General features: G+C 42.0%; 1 protein-coding gene across 6 annotated transcripts in view; it reads right to left on the bottom strand.

Annotated features, from left to right (window-relative positions):
• Positions 1-17,565, bottom strand: part of utrn (utrophin) — a 159,672-nt gene that overhangs the window by 2,800 nt on the left and 139,307 nt on the right. For 4 of the 6 annotated variants that reach the window (XM_046372941.1, XM_046372940.1, XM_046372944.1 and 1 more), the window contains 7 exons: positions 16,862-16,900; positions 16,327-16,392; positions 13,815-13,880; positions 6,304-6,465; positions 4,859-5,096; positions 1,544-1,619; positions 1,165-1,248 (listed from right to left, as the gene is read on the bottom strand). In XM_046372941.1, the coding sequence (XP_046228897.1) occupies positions 1,165-1,248; positions 1,544-1,619; positions 4,859-5,096; positions 6,304-6,465; positions 13,815-13,880; positions 16,327-16,392; positions 16,862-16,900 (731 nt within the window). The remainder of the gene's footprint in view (positions 1-1,164; positions 1,249-1,543; positions 1,620-4,858; positions 5,097-6,303; positions 6,466-13,814; positions 13,881-16,326; positions 16,393-16,861; positions 16,901-17,565) is intronic. The other 2 variants (XM_046372943.1, XM_046372942.1) reach the window with 2 other exon arrangements.

Genomic DNA, 17,565 nt, shown 5'->3' with positions numbered 1-17,565 from the left:
AAAATTCGAATGCAATTTAGTCAGTGAGCGCTAACTCACTATTCGAACGTTTTTATTTATTTTTTTCTATTTGATTAATATCCCCAAAGGTGAACATTCGTTCAAAATCTGCTATAAAGAGTAATGAGGGTCTAACAATTTTCCTGATCATATCAAATGCAGAATTAAATAAAGCTCAAGGCTGTATTTAAAATTTATGCGTTTGAGAAAGCATTTCAACGGAATCAAGGCCACAAAGTCGCAGTGCAGAGGAGCTTGCATGCGCTACACACACCCTGATTACAAGCGCAATACCCTTTGAATTCATAACTACAGACACGTGCACAGCTGCTCAAGCTGAAATCATTTGTACATGACACCTGAGAGCGCACGCTGACACACTCATACACACACACACACACAAACACACACACATGGACCACGCATGAACGAAAGTCCAATGACAGTATGAGGTGAGAAAAAGAAAAGACAGATGCAGAGCAGGATTGTCTGAGGGGAAAGAAGAAGGAAGGATCAACAAACGCAGGATGAGGTAAAAGCAGATAGTTAAAAGGTGGCCGATGAGTCATGCTAAAATTGCAGATTTATATTGATTATATCAGGGGAAGAGCCACAGTTTCCTCCCTGCCTCAATTGTCTGTTTCTATTTCATTTATTGTTGCTATGTGACGCAGCCTCAGCACGGTGAACTTCATAGAAGAGGTCGCAGAGGCAAAAAATACTAACACAATTAAACAAAATAAACTATTGCATTAATCTAATGAAATAAAATATATATAATGATAGAAACATCTGTAAAATGACCTAGGAGGATGAGAACAGGGATCACCTACGAAACGTCCACACAAACACTTTGACCTGCATGAATTTTCATATTATACACCCGCAAATGTAGCAGTTATTCCACATATAAACACACCTACAGATTCTGGTAATATAATAATATATAGAAACAAACTTAAGAGACTGACTGAAAGTATTCCATGCATCTGGTACAATATAAATGAATCCCCCCCCACCCTGAAGGATGAAGTTTCAACAGTTAGCTGAAGTGACGTAAGCTATTTTTCCGCTGACCAGTGTCCTAATGGCAAAATACAAATTTACCTTCGCAGCCTGAGTGGACACAGTGGAAAAGAGGAGGAGGAGAAGTGGGAAACTTACGACTGCATGCAGGGAAGGAGTTGTTAATCTGCTCCATTACATCTGCCAGGTCAGAGCTGCTGTTGTGGGAGTCGAGCAGCTCATCTGAACACACACACACACACACACACACACACACAGAGGTTGAATTTAAGTTACCACAGACACACTCTGATGTGGCACCATACCACAGTGAGCAACAAGCTTCCATTTGCAGAGAAAAAGTGTGAGATCCTTTTCCGTGTTTTGAGCAATTTTGAAATGTTCAGCGTACCTGAACAAATGCAACTTTTTTCCACAATGACTGAATTCCAAGGGGTGATCCTCATACACCAAGATCAGTGGCAGCGTGAGTGTTTGTGTCTGAGCATGCAAGTCATTTTGTGCTTCATTGTCTCACCTGAGTTTTCAGTAAGTGGCCCTCGATCTTGCACGGTGGGAGAGGACACTCCATTTACCCTCGAGTCCACCTCGGGCTGACAGACAGAGAGAGAAAGACACACACACACAGAAGAAAGAGAAGAATAAAACTCCATTATTATAACATAATTATTCTTGGCATCCGCTCGACAACTTCAAAATTAGCCATGCTTCACCGTGGCAGGCGGAGAGAAAGGAATACCAGGGGGCGACACAACGAGGCCGTCATTATGTGTGCAGAAACAACGCTCATAAACATCCCCACCGACGTTTGACATGCTACAGTATCAATCGCATTCAACGACCCCAAAGGACCCTGGCACAGTTAGATTTTTATTGCTCTATCTAATTGTCTCAAACGGAGTCATTTTATTGAGTGTAACAGAAGAAATTCTTTGACTTCCTACAAAAACAACTGAAAAGTGATAACACACTTTAAAATGCAACAGCTAACAGGAAGAGTCATGAAGAAGGTGTTGAAAACAACAAAAAGAAAAGGTAATGATGGGAGAAAACACAGCACAGTATCTTAACCAATCAATTAGATTAGGACTGCGTGACATTAAAACTGCAGACGGCGGATCAATTGGTGAAAACACGCTCTGATGCACACGCTCAAACACTTGATGTCTGGCAACAATTATGGCAGAGTCCTACGTTCCCTTTAGCTTTTCAACTGGAAGAAATCAAATCAATGTTGCCTCCCTCATCAACCCTCTTCTCCTTCTCCTTTTTCTCCTTCATCTCCTGGTGCCCCCAGCGCCAGTAAAGGCTAACATGTTGGAAACATCTCTGGGGCACAGCTAGTTTCTCAAGGCTTGTCTTAGAATAGCTCGGGTCAGGGCTTTGGTCAGCCCTGAGGAGGGTGAATTTAAAGCCTGATATCAAGCTGACTGGGTTTATTATTCTGCAGCTTGGCAGTAAGGCTGATGGTTGATGGAAAGACATGTTGACATACGATCAGGATTCTGGAGACTTAAATGTCAGGAAACAGAAGTTCTTGTTTAGTGTGGGGATGTTTGTGTGTATGCAGGGATATGAGAGAAACAGAATACACACCGATCAGCCGCAACATTAAAACCCCCTGTTTGATAGTTTGTAGATGGGGGGGGGTTATTTTGGTGGTCACCGCCATCAGAATGTTGGATCCTTTGAGTCCTGTGCATTGAGGGCGGGGCCTCAAGGTGGGGTGCATATTCTTGTGCATCTGTGGTCCTTGAGACTTTCCTGAGCTCTTTTTATTGAAATGTGATGGGGTACACTGTCTAGCTGTGGGGAGTCCGCTGCTGACGGGAAGAGCCACTGGTGGGGGGTGTATTTGGTCTTCAGTGGTGTGTGTGTCAAAGAACATCCAACATGACTGCTGGAACCCAAGGTTTCCCTGCAGACCATGGCATTGTAAACAGATGATTAATGTTATTCACTTCGCCCCTCAGGGGTTTTGATGTTGTGGCTGACTGGTGTATGTTCTTAACTATGTTTTCACTATAATCACATGAAACTAAGAATCACTGCGTGAGCGGGTCCTCTTCCACAGAGTCTGCCAGGTGGCACCACAATGCTTCTACAGTAACCCAGAATGGACAAACCAAACGCTCCAGAGAAGGCCTTTCATACTGTGAGGGTGAGATGAGAGTATTCAGTTTGTGGCAAGCTGCACCCACCCTGCTACATGCCATAAAATCCTTCATTTATCTCTATTTATTTGACAGTTACAGCGACTAGTTATTTTTGAGATTACAAATGTTTAAAGAAGACCAAAGATTTATATTTAGGATATTTTATAAATTAATTCATATACCAGTATGATAAGCAGTCTAATGTTGGCCAGCTACAACAGTAAAATGCTACTTAAATATTAAAATAAGAGTAATAACAATCCAATAATACAACATAATAGAACACTTACATGGGAAATTCTACTGCCTAACAAATGCTTTTACTTTTGTATATTGTACATACTAAATCAGTACTGTAACAGTTACAGATCCACTGTCTAAAAATAGCGAGGAAATCTTCGATATGGAGGAAGGATGAGCACACAAAAAAAAAACTTTTCAGTCAAAATGTTAATCTTCATCCATTAAAAATCTGCCGAGTCACGTAAGCTGCCTTCCCCAGGCCGTATTTATTGTAAGTTATTACTGTGCTTCCAGCTCCACAGCAACCAGAGAGCCAATACCTGCCCCTGTGTTTGCTCAGTCTGATTTGTCAGGATTGCTGTTTGTTTGGCTTGAGGGTTGTGCATTTCTCACTTGGCACAAACAATCCAACCTCAGCGAGCAATTAGGCCGGGCATAAACAAATCTGGAAGTTATTGATAGAGCGACTGGAGACGGATGCTGGTCTCCTGGATGGAATGGTAATGATGTGATTAGAATATAATCTGAGCACTGATGAACAGGTTTTGTTATGCAAAGGCACAACCAAGTGAGGACAAAAACAGACCAGGTTCCCATGTTCACATGCAGACGTGTGTAGAGGTCTGTTGGGGCTTAACAGGTAGGCAAACACATATTTACGTTGATGATTTATTCAAATGACTTTGAAAGAACCTACTAATTTATTGAAAGCATTCTGTATGAGCGCTGCACTTTTTAAATGACTTTGTATTTTTTTTTTTTTTTTTTTATGAGATGCACTGAAACAGCCCTGCCAGCTGGTGGGAGTGAGTGAGTCTGCGAACTGTGATTACTGCCCTCCTGCTCCCCGACAACAAGCCTAATGAACTAAAAGAAAAGACAGCTTACAGCAGAAATAAACCTCAAATCACAGCTGTGTATGTGCTATACTCAAAAAGGCTGTAAAAATCATAATTCCTCTGGAATTTCATTTATTTCTTAAACAAAAACATGCAACAAAGATGACAAGGTTGTTATTTAGCAGCAAACGCCAACTCAGTATTTGCTGCACACACTTGCTGATTGGTGGGAAATAAATGTTAGCTGTCTCACGTCACTTTCGAAGCTCACATACCATACATGCTTCTGGCTTTCCTTTATGTCACACAATACTGATTAAGCTACTTCAGGTTTGTAGTCCTTTTCCATCAGTAGAAAACCTGCAGCATGTTATGTTATTTTGTCTGCTAAGAGGCAAAACTGCAGCCATTTTTTCTGCTAATGGCCTCTTCACAGCGGAAGAGGAAGAAAGGGCAATCCTGGATTCCAGGATTTTTTTCTGAGGGATGATTATTCTGTCATGTATGAGTCTATGAATATATACCTTTGTCTCCACTCAGCCTTAAACTGTGGCTTCTAAAAAAATAAAACGAGCCAAAAAATTGTTATGTCACCTGGTGCAGTAGTTGTCGGAGGCGATGGAGCTGAGACTCCAGCTGTTTGTTGTGTTCCTCCAGGATGTGCATGCGGGCCTCCAGCCGGCCCTTGTGTTGTCGCAGCAGCTTGGCCTCTGCCAGAAGATCTGCCTCATCAGGATGGCTAAAAGAACCCTCCGACTCCCAGTGGCCTGCAGTACTGGCCCCTCGGTGGCCATGCTGTTCCTTTAGCTGCTCATATTCCCTCTGCAGGGTCCTATGAAAAAAGGGTTAGAAAGACAACATTCGTCACACCCAGTGCCATGTGGTAAGGTGGTCACGTTTCGCACGTGTATGGTTTCATTAAATGTGAAAGTGGTGTTTATCCCTCCAGTAGAGGTGCACAGACTTTAGGAAGGAGCACTGAAGCTGTTCTGGTGACAGGTAAAAGCTAAATAAAACAATTGTGTGGGTTGTTCCTTTAATCTGCTATCCATCTCAAGGTCTGGGTACAAGTTAGCGCCATTCTCCTAATATACAGCATTCATTAGGTTCTCTTTATGTACTTGTGAACATGGCCATACATGTTCACGTTCGTGCCTACTATACAGTACGTATATGCTTCTCTAACCTTGTATAAATAGATCAGATGTCTGGTGTTCCTGTGAGCTGGGCTTTATTGTTACTATAAATTACAGGGCTTTTCTCTGTTATATAATTATGGCTAACAAATAGATGTTTTATTATTATTATTATTATCATCATTATTATTATTGAAAGACTTTCAAAGAGAACATTCAAAAGCTAAAAGCTCCATCACAGCGGGGTGCCACACAAAAACTCCACATTCATGTTTACCTCTTTCTCGGTGAAATCCTATTTGAAGTGGATAGACAAACATAAAGGACCCAAATCTCCTGCCTGACTCCCTCCTCACCTCCTCTCTGGTGCAGAACCATAAGCCGCCGTGCTTTACTTAAGTTGGCATTCATGAGCCTGGCAGTAAAGCTTTCTCTCTCTCTCTCTCTTTCCTGCTCACTCTCCTGCACCACCTGTGTGTGTGTGTGTGTGTGTGTGTGTGTGTAATCAGTGTTAAATCACTCCAGTTGAGCCTCTGGCTGCGCAAAAGCACCTCAACAGATCGCACAGTCTCAAGCCAGCTCTATTTACTAATCAAACTGGGTGGGTGAGACAGACTGGGAGGTACAGGAAATGTGTGTGAATGATTACGTATTGTGCTGTGAAGTGGGACAATGAGCATGTGTACTCAAAAGGAGCTGTGAGTTAACAGAAGGGTGGCGTAGAAACGAATATAATAAAGAGGGGGATTTGATTAAGATAATATCTCGACTCAGACATGGCTGTCCATATAAAGAACAAACAGAAATGACTTTTCCCCCCCACATACTTGTCTCTTAACCAACCCCTTTCACACTAAATCCTCCCATGCATTTTTCTTTATTAGACATTTCTAATGTCCATACCTCTGCTCCTCCTCCAGACGGGCGATGATCCGCTCCAGCTCGCCTCGTTCCTCCCTTTCCACGGCCTGCAGGATCTGGGCAGGACTCTGGGGCTGACTGCAGGGGGAGCCCTCTCCTCCCAGCGTCTGACAGTACTGCAGGATCAGGGCATGCTCGTCATCCCTGTGGGGGTGGGATGGTTATGTGATGAGTGAGGAGCGCAAACATCTTGTCCCTTTTTCTCAGTTCGATTCACCTTTGTTTGTTTTTTTTTTTGTTTCACAGCACTCGATGACGTACAACTAAAAGAAAGCTACTTATAGCAAATCGTTATGTTTGGAAATAACTTGGAATGGATGCCTGGTAATTACCTCACAGCACAGTACAAAGGCAGGCTGCAGTAACTACAGAAGCAGTGACATTGAGAACAGAAAGAATGGGCCTCTTGCATGAATGTTTTATTCATCTCTTAAATTTGTTCTTGCAAAGAGCAATAAGAGGAAAATGTGCACATTAAACAGGTTGCCTTCCCTGCCCATAACCACACGCTGCATTACTTTAAGACTGCTAATTTTGAGATCGAAAACACAGCTGCAGATCAAATACGTGACTTTTTACGATACAATAAAAATAACAAAAAGAAATTTGGGTCTTAAGTCCATTTTGGCCAAATATGTGGCTCCTGTCTTCTGGCTTCATTAGGCTTCATTTCAACAAAGCTGAAGATGATCAGATCACTAGTGAAGTGCAAGGTTGCCACAATGTCATGGGAGCGGTTAAGTTGCTGAACCGAATCCACTACAGTCTTTTTTGTTAGTCAATGTCATTGGAAACCATATAGTATAAGTCACCTTCCTGTAAAAACAAATAAAAAGTGCAGCTTGCAAGCAATCTAATCTAAACCAAGACTATGATGGCTGCCGCGATGTATGAAATCGTCAGCTATTGTAGGTCTGCTACGCTGTAAGCCCCACAATCCCTGGTGGAACACAGATGTGTCAGTCTCCACTGTCTGATAACTGGAATAAGGGAGGGCTGCGAGGAGATGGAGGGAGCAGAACCATGAAGGAGCCTGACAGACTGAAAGATGGAAAGATATGGAGGGAAGACAGGAGACAAGGCTGCTGTTGTGTATATGTATGTGCGAAGGTGTCCGTCTCCCGGTGAATTTAAAGAAGGTGGCGGGTCTTGCCAAAGCCCAGCTGTCACCTCCTCTCTGAAACCCAACCTGAGCATTGAAGACTAAAAGCTGACTGCCACACACATACGTGAAAAAGACAGAAAGAAAGAAAGAGAGAATAAAAAAAGATGGCAGAATTTATTTAAAAGTCCTTTCAGTTGCTAAAGTGACTGTCATTTCCAGAGTCAGTTTGACAGCTTGAAATGCAGTTTGACTGAGAAAGTTAAGTACTGTGATGGTTCCATGTGTGGGCCATCCACTACTGACTATTTCAGTGTGTGTGTGTGTATATATATATATATATATATATATATATATATATATATATATATATATATATATATATATATATATATATATAGAACAAAAATATTACTATAGACAAATGGTCCACTACTACCTATAAAATACATAGTAAAGACCTAAAATGAATTTTCATTTTATTATATTTATTTAGTAATAAAGTGTCATTAAGTAACCATCATAGCACAGAAAAACTTTGGTAGCTACAGTGGGTTGGCTTGAACCACAGAGTTGACTTCTAAACCTCAGAGGACATTCACACCAAAACATTTGACCAATTTTACTGCTCACCTTCGTTTCCTCTCCCAGTTGTTCAGCTAATCCAGAGTCTTGTTTAAAATTGGTCTGATTATGTTACTGCTTGTGGTTTTGTTTAGCTTTTTGTTTCTTTTTTAACTATTAGACAAATTTAAAGGCTGGTCAATTAGTTCAAACAGGTGCAACTTTCGTCAAATAGCTAATAGCAATAGCCAGCTGACAGAATACTGTACTGACCTGTCAGAGCTGAAAACTGCTGCTGCAGCAGGTACTCTTGGCACCTTTAAAAATATGCGGTGACTTTATTCTATAAACTTGGTTAACGCACTCTTATCAGGGTCAGACTATAGCTCAGTGCATAATTCTTGGCTATAATGAGCAAGTTAATCAAATATGCTCTGGAGAGCAAGAAAAAAAACCTGAAATGCCTCAGGTTTTACACAAGGTATCCTTGAATATTACCGTAGGAGAAATTCAACGGCAACTGAGAATATATTCAGAATGTCAGTATCACCATGTGTATAATAAGAGAGCTTAAGGATAGAAAGCTTTTCCTTTCTCTGAGATAGCATGAATTATATGATTTCATGACCAAAGGCCACGCGAGTAGATAGCTAATGAAAGATAGACAGAGTGAGGTTCAGACCTCTTTTCACATAAAAGGAAGTAGCCTTCCATTTACCCAGAAGAGAAAAGGTTTTTATCATTCATCAGCTGAAGCACTTTGTGTGATGTAAAGCCCATGTTTAAAGTCAAGAGCCTGACAAGGATGGAAATGATCTTTTCTTGAAATTATCATTTTTGTCCCTCAAACTTTGCTTTTGTTTAAGACTCCTCCATTTTCAATAACAGCCTTGTAGCCCTTCGGCATTCAAGCTGTCAGTTTTTTGAGGTAATCTGAACAAATTTCAGTTTTGCCGAAAGGACTGATATAGACACCAATGATAAAATAGACATGAAATGAAAAATGAAAAAAAAAAACCCCAAAAAACTAGTTTTAAAACTTTCTACACTCTCGATTTTTTACATTAATGTAACTGTTCTAATCTTTCTGAAAAATCTTATGCAACTTTTGTCATTTACACCCACACATGTACATGGTTTTTCATCCGTTTCACTCTGAAGTGGATACTGAAGCCATGATGAAACTACTGATTTACCGATCAGTGACGCAGAGAAAGTTGGGAGAGACACAACCTCACGCCACCTTTGCTAACACGCAGCAAAATAACACACACATTTCTCTTTGAAATAAGGCTACGCTGTGACACAACAGACATGGATGATGAGGAACAGCTTGGGTCCTTTAGACAAACTTGAAAATTGGTGGCAGTGTTTTCTGCTGGGATTATGGGATGAAGGTCCTGCACAAACTGACTGACCAATTAGGCAGGTCCCTGGCAAGAGGAAGCTGCAGCTGGACACAATGGCTGGCAGAAGGAGCCCAGAGGACAGCAGGAAGGGGATCATTACATGTGGAAATGGGGACCACAGGGGGTAGAGCTGGCTCACAAACCACCTGCTGTGGAATATTACGAGAAAGAGGAAGTGGAGTGAAAGGACTGGTTAAGAGGAGGAAATGCAGAAAAGAGAAAGATGAGAGAGGAAGAGAACATCAGTATGGGAAAAGAATTGAATGTGATTAATGGTGATGAATGCCAAGGCTATTAGCCTGCAAGGCGTGAGTACCGCGTTTTGTGAGGGTGCGTGAGGACACGGCTGAGGGGACATTTACAGCCTTTACACAACAACAATAGTCTCTGAGCCTCATGGTAACATATCAGGAAGCAAGCAGCTCCTCTTGAGCTGAATGGGGCTATCAGCTGCCTAGACTGTGCTAAGAGAGAAACGCTGAGTGGTAAAGAAGACGGATGCAGGAGAAAGAGAAACAGAAGAGAGATAAATAATAAAATGAGGAATATGTGAAAAAACGGATTTCAGAGGGCATTAAAGGGACAGAAGTCTTAAGCCTTTGATTCCTCTCCCCTGGTGAGATGCTAAAACTTTGTTTTCTGTTTGACTTCCACATTTGGGGACTAATAACGGTAAAGTTCAGTGACTTCATTTACTGGATGTGGATCGTTTGCGATGCAGGACTTTAAAAAACAGAAATTTCAATGTTTACTTCTGTGCTTAGCGTTCAAACTGAAGGTTGCCTGAGCCCAAAAGGTAAAACATGATTAGACTACAACTAAAAATGATGAAAGGGGGGGAGGACAGGGTGGGATGAAAGGAGATATTAAAAACGAGACAGATGGTAATAAAGGGCAAAGAAACACAAGACAAGAAAAAGAGATGGCACTGGGGGAGAGACTGGAAAGCTAGAGATAACCAAATAAAAAAAGGAGGTGAAAAAAAAAGGGAGTCTCGCTCCTAAGTGACGTACCGAGGCGTCGGTGACAACATTGTGCTTTGGCTGGAGGTCAGAGAAAGCGGGCAACACTGACTTCTTAATTAAGGATTCCCTTTAAGATAAAAGCTATGCAGGACAAAAAAAATGAACACAAGCACTGAAGACACACACACTTTATCTCCAGTGCTTTCTCTCTCTCTCTCTCACACACACACACACGCACACACACACATACTAATTATTGATATCACTGCACAGCTGGCAGTGAGTCCAAATCTGTGTTTGCAGGCTCTGAACGATCAGAAAATACAAGCCAAAAGCCAAACATGCATGTAATTGGCAAACGCAGTCATCCATGCTACACTATGCATGTTTTCATAAGCTCAGGCGCTGCTACTATCGCGTCGAGCATGGGGATCGTTTTTTTTGTGTGTGTGTGTCTGTGTGTGTGTGTGTGTGTGTGTCCTCACAAACGACCAGATGGAGTGGCGTGATAGACGAAGAGGCTCGGGTGAAATCAGCTGTAGGCGGGAAAAAAGTAAATCTTACAGAAGAAGAGAAAGACAATCAACCAGCCACTCCACACCAAAGGCATCAAAAGGGAAGAGGAAGGACAGTTCATTCATTCCTGAGGAGTCTGACAACACAACGCACAGCTTGCTCTTTTGAGAAGAGATATGGCTGAGTGGGCCGTTTTACTTTAGTGGTAGCCATAAAGCACAATACTGCTATATTTACAAAGGATTTCAAAGTTACCTTTTTCTTAAAAGTAGAGCTTGATGGATACACTGAGCTTCTCGCTGCTTCCGGCCTCTTGAACCAGCCCACGCTTCATTTACAACTGACGTGAATGACATTTCATTGGAGCACAGTAACAGTTAAAGGCATGCGATGCAGGATTTGATAGCTGCTGTTTGCGAACACACCGATGAGTGATTCTGGGAAAAGGTATTTGACTGCTGACTCCCATTCCCGGGTCGGCGTCGGTATTTTACGACCTCGGAATGAGACTAAACAATTAACAATTAGCTGAACTCTTTCTCCAGAATCGCTGATGCCCAGAAAGGTCCCAACACGGCAAGATAACACAGAAATAAAGGCAGAACGCAGGGTCTGTGCAGATACAGACAATCACACAGGAGGTCGCAAGTGATGACTTAGATTGATCATTTTAGTTCTATATTCAGTTACTCTTTTTCAGGAAAATTTCTGCATATTTCCATGCAACACACTCCGCAGTGCTGTATGTGACGGACATCTAGACTTCCCTGCTCTCGGAAGATTGTGTACTTTTATTTATTCACGGTTGCATTGTGGTTGCTGTTGTCCTGCTGCAAAGTTGAGTGCAAATGTTCCAGTAATGACACTGATGAAAAAACAAGAACTACGATTATGTTCTAAAAGCGCCCTGGTGGGTGTGTTTTTTTCCCCTTTCTGCTGTTAAAGCCATTAGCCTTCATCAGACCATCATCTTCCTCACCTCATTAGCACTCGACACACTTCTGTGTATGGGCGTCAGTGTTCTTTCAGACCTGGAGAAGATAATGGCTTCCTCTCTTAAATAAGCCAGAGAATGAAGCACAAAAGGGTAAGGAGGAGTGGGGATAATGTGTTTGTCCCCGCATTACAAAAGCTTTGAGAGGAAAATAAATCCACTTCTGTCCTGCTCACTCTTTCGCTTTACTATTCTTCTGTCCTCCCGCTGATCACCTGAGAAGCAGAGAGAGCTTTTGGGAGTCTTCGGTCAAACGCCTTCAGTTTCTAAAAACCGTCGGCTCTTCATGGGGGGTTCGGATGAAGGTGAAGTGTGGAAGCAGTGGTCCACATGGCGCACTCACACCAGCAGGAGAGGCAGCCTACTACACGATGAAGCTCGAAGCTTCACTTCATCTTCACTCAAGACTCTCGAAGGTTTGAACAGTCGTCCCACGTGCCTTTTCACTGATGTGCTCTAACACCTTTGAAAGAATTTTCTTTCTAAAATCCCAAACCCTGTTTTTCCTTTCCCTTCATACAGGAAACCTGCTTGCTCTCCTGGTGCACACTTTTAAACACATCTGAGAACAAATATTTTGGCTTTGTGCAACTGGAAATTATATTTTGAGATGAAAAATAACAAAATAAATAAATAAATGAAACAGAATTACCATCTCTCAGTTGTATGTCTCTGCCAACCATTCAATTTTGGGTTTACCACCATGTCTGTCCATTGGCAGGGAGGAAGACGAGGGAAAAATTCAAAATCATCTTGGTAACTTATGTCACCGCCTCCACAAGCTGTGGATGATCTCACTCAGGCGCTAAACAGGGTGCTGGTTCATGAGCTTTCCAGACTTTTGGACAGCAAATTGTCATCAGTTCAACTTTGAGTCCAAGTAGATGTTTGAAGTAATTCTCACCAGGCGTTCCTGAGATGTCATACTCATGAGGACGGGACAGATGGACAGACAGACAGACAACCTGAAAATGTAATGCTTCCAACCATGGCTGCAGCCAGCGCAAAAGCATAAAAATCTTCTGTAAACTCTCTGCATCTGTTACGTTCTCAAGCACAAATTCATTTCACACATGCACACACACACACAGACGCACGCACGCACACACACACACACACACACACTGCTGATTCCCAAATCTGTGATGACGATCTGTGATCTGGGAAATCAGGAGATGTCTTATCAAAACAGGCTTCAGAACAAAAAGTAATTGCATCCAAAGACAGGAGCACAGTGACAAGTGTGTGTACGTGTGAGTGTGTGTGTGTGTTTCTGTTTGAACACGCGTGTCAGTGTGTCCATGCACTCAGAGAAGTGTTTGAGCCTCAAGAGCTCATTCCCCCGATTAGGATCTCAGTTGGGACAAATACGCCCTTCAACTCCAATGGCCTCCAGAAGACATACACATGCCTTCACATCCAGACACACACACACACACACACACACACTATCAGAAAATCCAGCACTTGTGCTCCTCATCAGCTTTTCCGGCTCTTTTTCTTTTTTGTGTAATTTCTTCTTTTTCCAACTTTGCCATTTTCCCATCTCCTCCGATCAAAGATAATTTCAGGTCATTATCAGAGATCCTGACACCAAGCACTCTCATTTCTCATTGTTGGAACTCTAATCCATTACAGTCCTGTCCATCCCACTGTATTCAACCATTGTCTCCCCCCTCTCACTCCACACTTCCTCTGCTCTCTCAAAACCTTTCACAGTTTTCACAAAATCTCTCTTGACCTCTTTTCAGCAGTGTGGGAAGTGAACTTGTTATTTCTTTGCCCACTTTTGATATGCAGGGATAATGCAGGGACGGCAAGTTTTTTTTGTGCTAACTAACACATAAACAGCGCAAAGATGTCTCAGGCTTATAATTATTAACATCAGCAAGGTTTTACTTTACTTTTAGAAACATGTTTATGACACGGCCAATGGGACTTACATGCTTCCCGTGGCGGAGCTGCTGTCTGTGGGCAGAGAGCCGTTGGAGCGCTCCATCTGGGCCAACCTGAGGAGGAAACGTTCATCAGTGACTGAAACCTTAATGGTTAAAACTCCATCTCAACACTGTCATCAGCTCATCAAAATGCACAACACCGACATCAACGAATGAGGATCTCAACACCACAGCAGCACACCAATTATATTTAAAACAATGTTGTGAAGCCTCCAAGCCAGTTAAATGACAAAAGACCAAAGTTACGACCACATCCAGCAGGGACGTGCGGCTGTGTGCGCGGGCGGTGTTTGCCTGCGGGGGAAAGCATTTAAAATTTTTCTGGTCATATATTCATACAAACCAGTCATGCTAATGAGGTTGGTTCCGAAGATCAAAGCCAGTATTTACTGAACTCTGCATCAGAGAGGCGGCCGGGCTGTCCGGCGGATTAAGCACACGATGCACACTCTCAATGCCAGGATGAAATTGAACTATGACAGAATGTGTGTGTGGAGGGAGATATTTAAATTTGTAAATCCACCGGTGAAAGATCATCGTCTGCATTTTTCCACGCAAATCTATAAGCTACGCTATAATCTACAATGTCAGCGTCTGTATTTCAGTTAAAATTGTAATTCACAGGGCTCATGTCTGTGTCACTGCTGATAAAACAATGCAGCCAGAGACACTGAGCAAAGGTTAATGGTGTGTGACCAGACAGAGCAGGGCTGCATAAGAAGACCTTTGGTGATTAAAGCTATGTGCTCGGTTCTGTTTTGACACAAGTAACCCTTGTCTGCTTTAGAGAAGATAAGCTTCGGACTGATGAGAGATTCATTCGAGGGGTAAGATGGGATTTGTGTGAGACCTCAACATTCAGACTTATCAGAAAATCAAACATGACAGGTTTTCAATCTGCAGCGGCAACATTAGCTTGCCGCGTTGGCGATGATTAACTGCAGACCACATGCTGTGAGTATGGCTGTGCTGATGTACGCGGCAGGATCATTTGAAACGGGTGGCTGAAAACAGCTATCAGGCCAGTCTGTCGCTACTCTGATCTCAGCGGCAAAATCCATAATGTCAGCCAAAGAGGTGGGTGGCTGCATGTTTCCTGACTTCTCTCACCGAGCACGTCTCGACGATCGCCTGTCGTTTAATGTACGCCAACGCCACACAATGTTGAAAAGTCTCTTTTATGATTGTTGTTGATCTTTCTTTGCCCGAGATGAAACAATAAAAAAATGCATTAATCTGCTAAAACATAATGACATTTCTTACGCCACAGCAGCATCTTCCCACTGCATTCAAGACTTATATAATATAACATCTAGAGATGCTGCATTTCCATTACAATACATTGTAAAGGTTATTATATAAACTTTTTATATTATATAAAGTTCAAGGATTACTGAGTTCATACTTAAAGTTACAGTCAACTTTTGTGGAGAGCTCATTCACACATTTTCTTGACTTGAATTTCCAGATCTTGTTGATTGTGTTTATCTGTTGTTTTGCTCTCTGAGGGAAAACTGAACAATAATAGTTTTGCTTCTCTTGTTTGTCTGTAATTGCATGTTGAAACAGGCTTTCAAAATTACCCTTCATGAATACAGAATGAGGGCAAAATGCTTATTTTTCTCACATTCAGGGGTAAACATGCCACCTCCTTCTGTCTTTGTCGAGTTACAGCTCAATAGAACGAGGCCATTCCCAAAACAAGTGACAGGACTCTTGGATGGATATTGACAGAAGCTGCTTTGTTCGACTTTGGCATGAATGTGCCAATTTGAGACCTGTTTCGAAGGGTAATGAAAATATTTTAGTTTTAGTGCAATAAAAATGAATAGAAAAAGAGGTGTTTTCTCAGAGAAATGTTCCGACACTCAACTTCTATTTATGTGTTTGTCTGAAAGCTTTGCTGTACAGTCTTGCATAGTTTGACAATTCTTGTGATGCGTCTTTAAAGCTTAAAATAGAGCACATCTTTTTTTTTATTTACTGCAAATCACATTTAAAAGTAGGCCTACTTTTGCTGAGCCTTTTCCAAAGATTAATACAGTATTTTCCATTGCTTCCGGACAGCAACTGGTTTCTATTCAGCTCACGACTCTCTTAAAATCATTATCATCATCAATCATATGAAGATTTGATTTAGCTACATCCGTTGTAACCATCCAAACAAAAATGATTATTGCATAGTAATGCATTGTAAGAGCAGCCTAAAGGCAAGTTAATGAGGACAAATTGAGCTTTTTGGCTTTTCTCCTTTACTTTAATGTATTATTTGGCCTTTTTTTGTGTGCACATAAAACATTTGCATGTAAGTTAGAATTACGATAAGCTGAAACTCACAAAAAAAACACTGGAAAGGTCTTTTAAAAGTGGATAACTCATTCTATAATGAAGCATTTTCAATGTGCATCATTTAAACACAGCTAGCTATGTGTATATGTGTGTGCTTTGTGGCATGTGAGAGGATGAGATGGTGCCTGGAGAGGAGAACAGTGCGTACCTGCTGGCATACTGCTCTATCCTGGAGTGGGTGTCATCATGAGAGAGCTGAGGTGACTGGGACAGCCTGGAAATGAATGGGGTAATGGGGATGAATGAGATTCAGCATGCTCACACAACCTCATTAACACAGAGAGATTCACAGGCTCATGCACACGCACACACAGGCAACCTAATGGCCACTCTACAACATCACCTAGAAAACACATCTGAGGATCCTAGAAAGAGAAACAGGAGAGCAGGATGATCTATGGAGCGGTTGGATGGTTTTTGACAGCCACTGCTGGGATGAGCAACTGGATGCTAGTTGGATGTTTTAGAGAGAAAAAAGGTGACGATGAGGAGATAGCGGGTGAGGATTTTTGGTTGGATGTTCAGCCAGTGGATCAGGCAGGCAGGCAAGCAACATGCAGCACGCTCATGGCTAAGGACTTTAGAGGGGGGGAGGTGAAGAAGGAGAAAAGGGAATAAGGGAGGTGTCATTAAAAGGCATTCCAGTCTGGAGACGAGGTGTCGCCGGTGGCGTTGATACTCACTCATACTGCTCCGGACACATGCTGATGAGGGTGACAGGACTGTAAGAGAATTGGAAGGAGGGAGGGAGGAGGGGGGGGTTAAGGTACCACAAAACATTTCAGGGTCAAAACCACTCGGAACAAAAAACACAGGCGGAGGAAGAGGTGGAAGGAAAAGTCTGTCCAAGTGACTGGACTCAGGAGGGCATGTAAAATGGTAAGTAATATACTATAAAGGCCACATGTGGTCGTGATGATCGCTGTGACACTGCATAAAACCTGCTTCAAAAAACACTCATGACACAGAAAACATGCAGGTCTGTGGAAGTGTGTAGGTTCAGTCAGGTCGGAAAGCACACCGTGACACACCCAAGGTGTGTGTATGTACAGAAAAGGGTTCATTAAGTCAGCTGATTATGTCACACATATTTCATTTAATTGTTTCTTTTTTTAAAATCCTCCTGCACACATGATATGGCACAAATTTGTTCCTTGTTTTCATTTATTCCCAGCAGGATTTATTGAAATAGCAAAAGATACATAAGACCTGTTTTCTAGGTAATCTGCCACTGAGTACATTATTTTATGAAAAGGATAAATTTTATGCATAAGAAATCCAGCAAATGAAACTACTGTTCATTTGAGTATTTGGAGATAAAACATAAGAAAGCAGGGTGCTGGAGGAATGTGGTCTGGTTTCCAGTCTGTGATAATTGCGGCTATTC

The sequence above is a fragment of the Scatophagus argus genome, chromosome 19, assembly GCF_020382885.2.
Source record: "Scatophagus argus isolate fScaArg1 chromosome 19, fScaArg1.pri, whole genome shotgun sequence".
Taxonomy (NCBI): domain Eukaryota; kingdom Metazoa; phylum Chordata; class Actinopteri; family Scatophagidae; genus Scatophagus; species Scatophagus argus.
The sequence above is the reverse complement of the archived record's forward strand: the minus strand, read 5'-3'. Positions and strand labels throughout refer to the sequence as shown.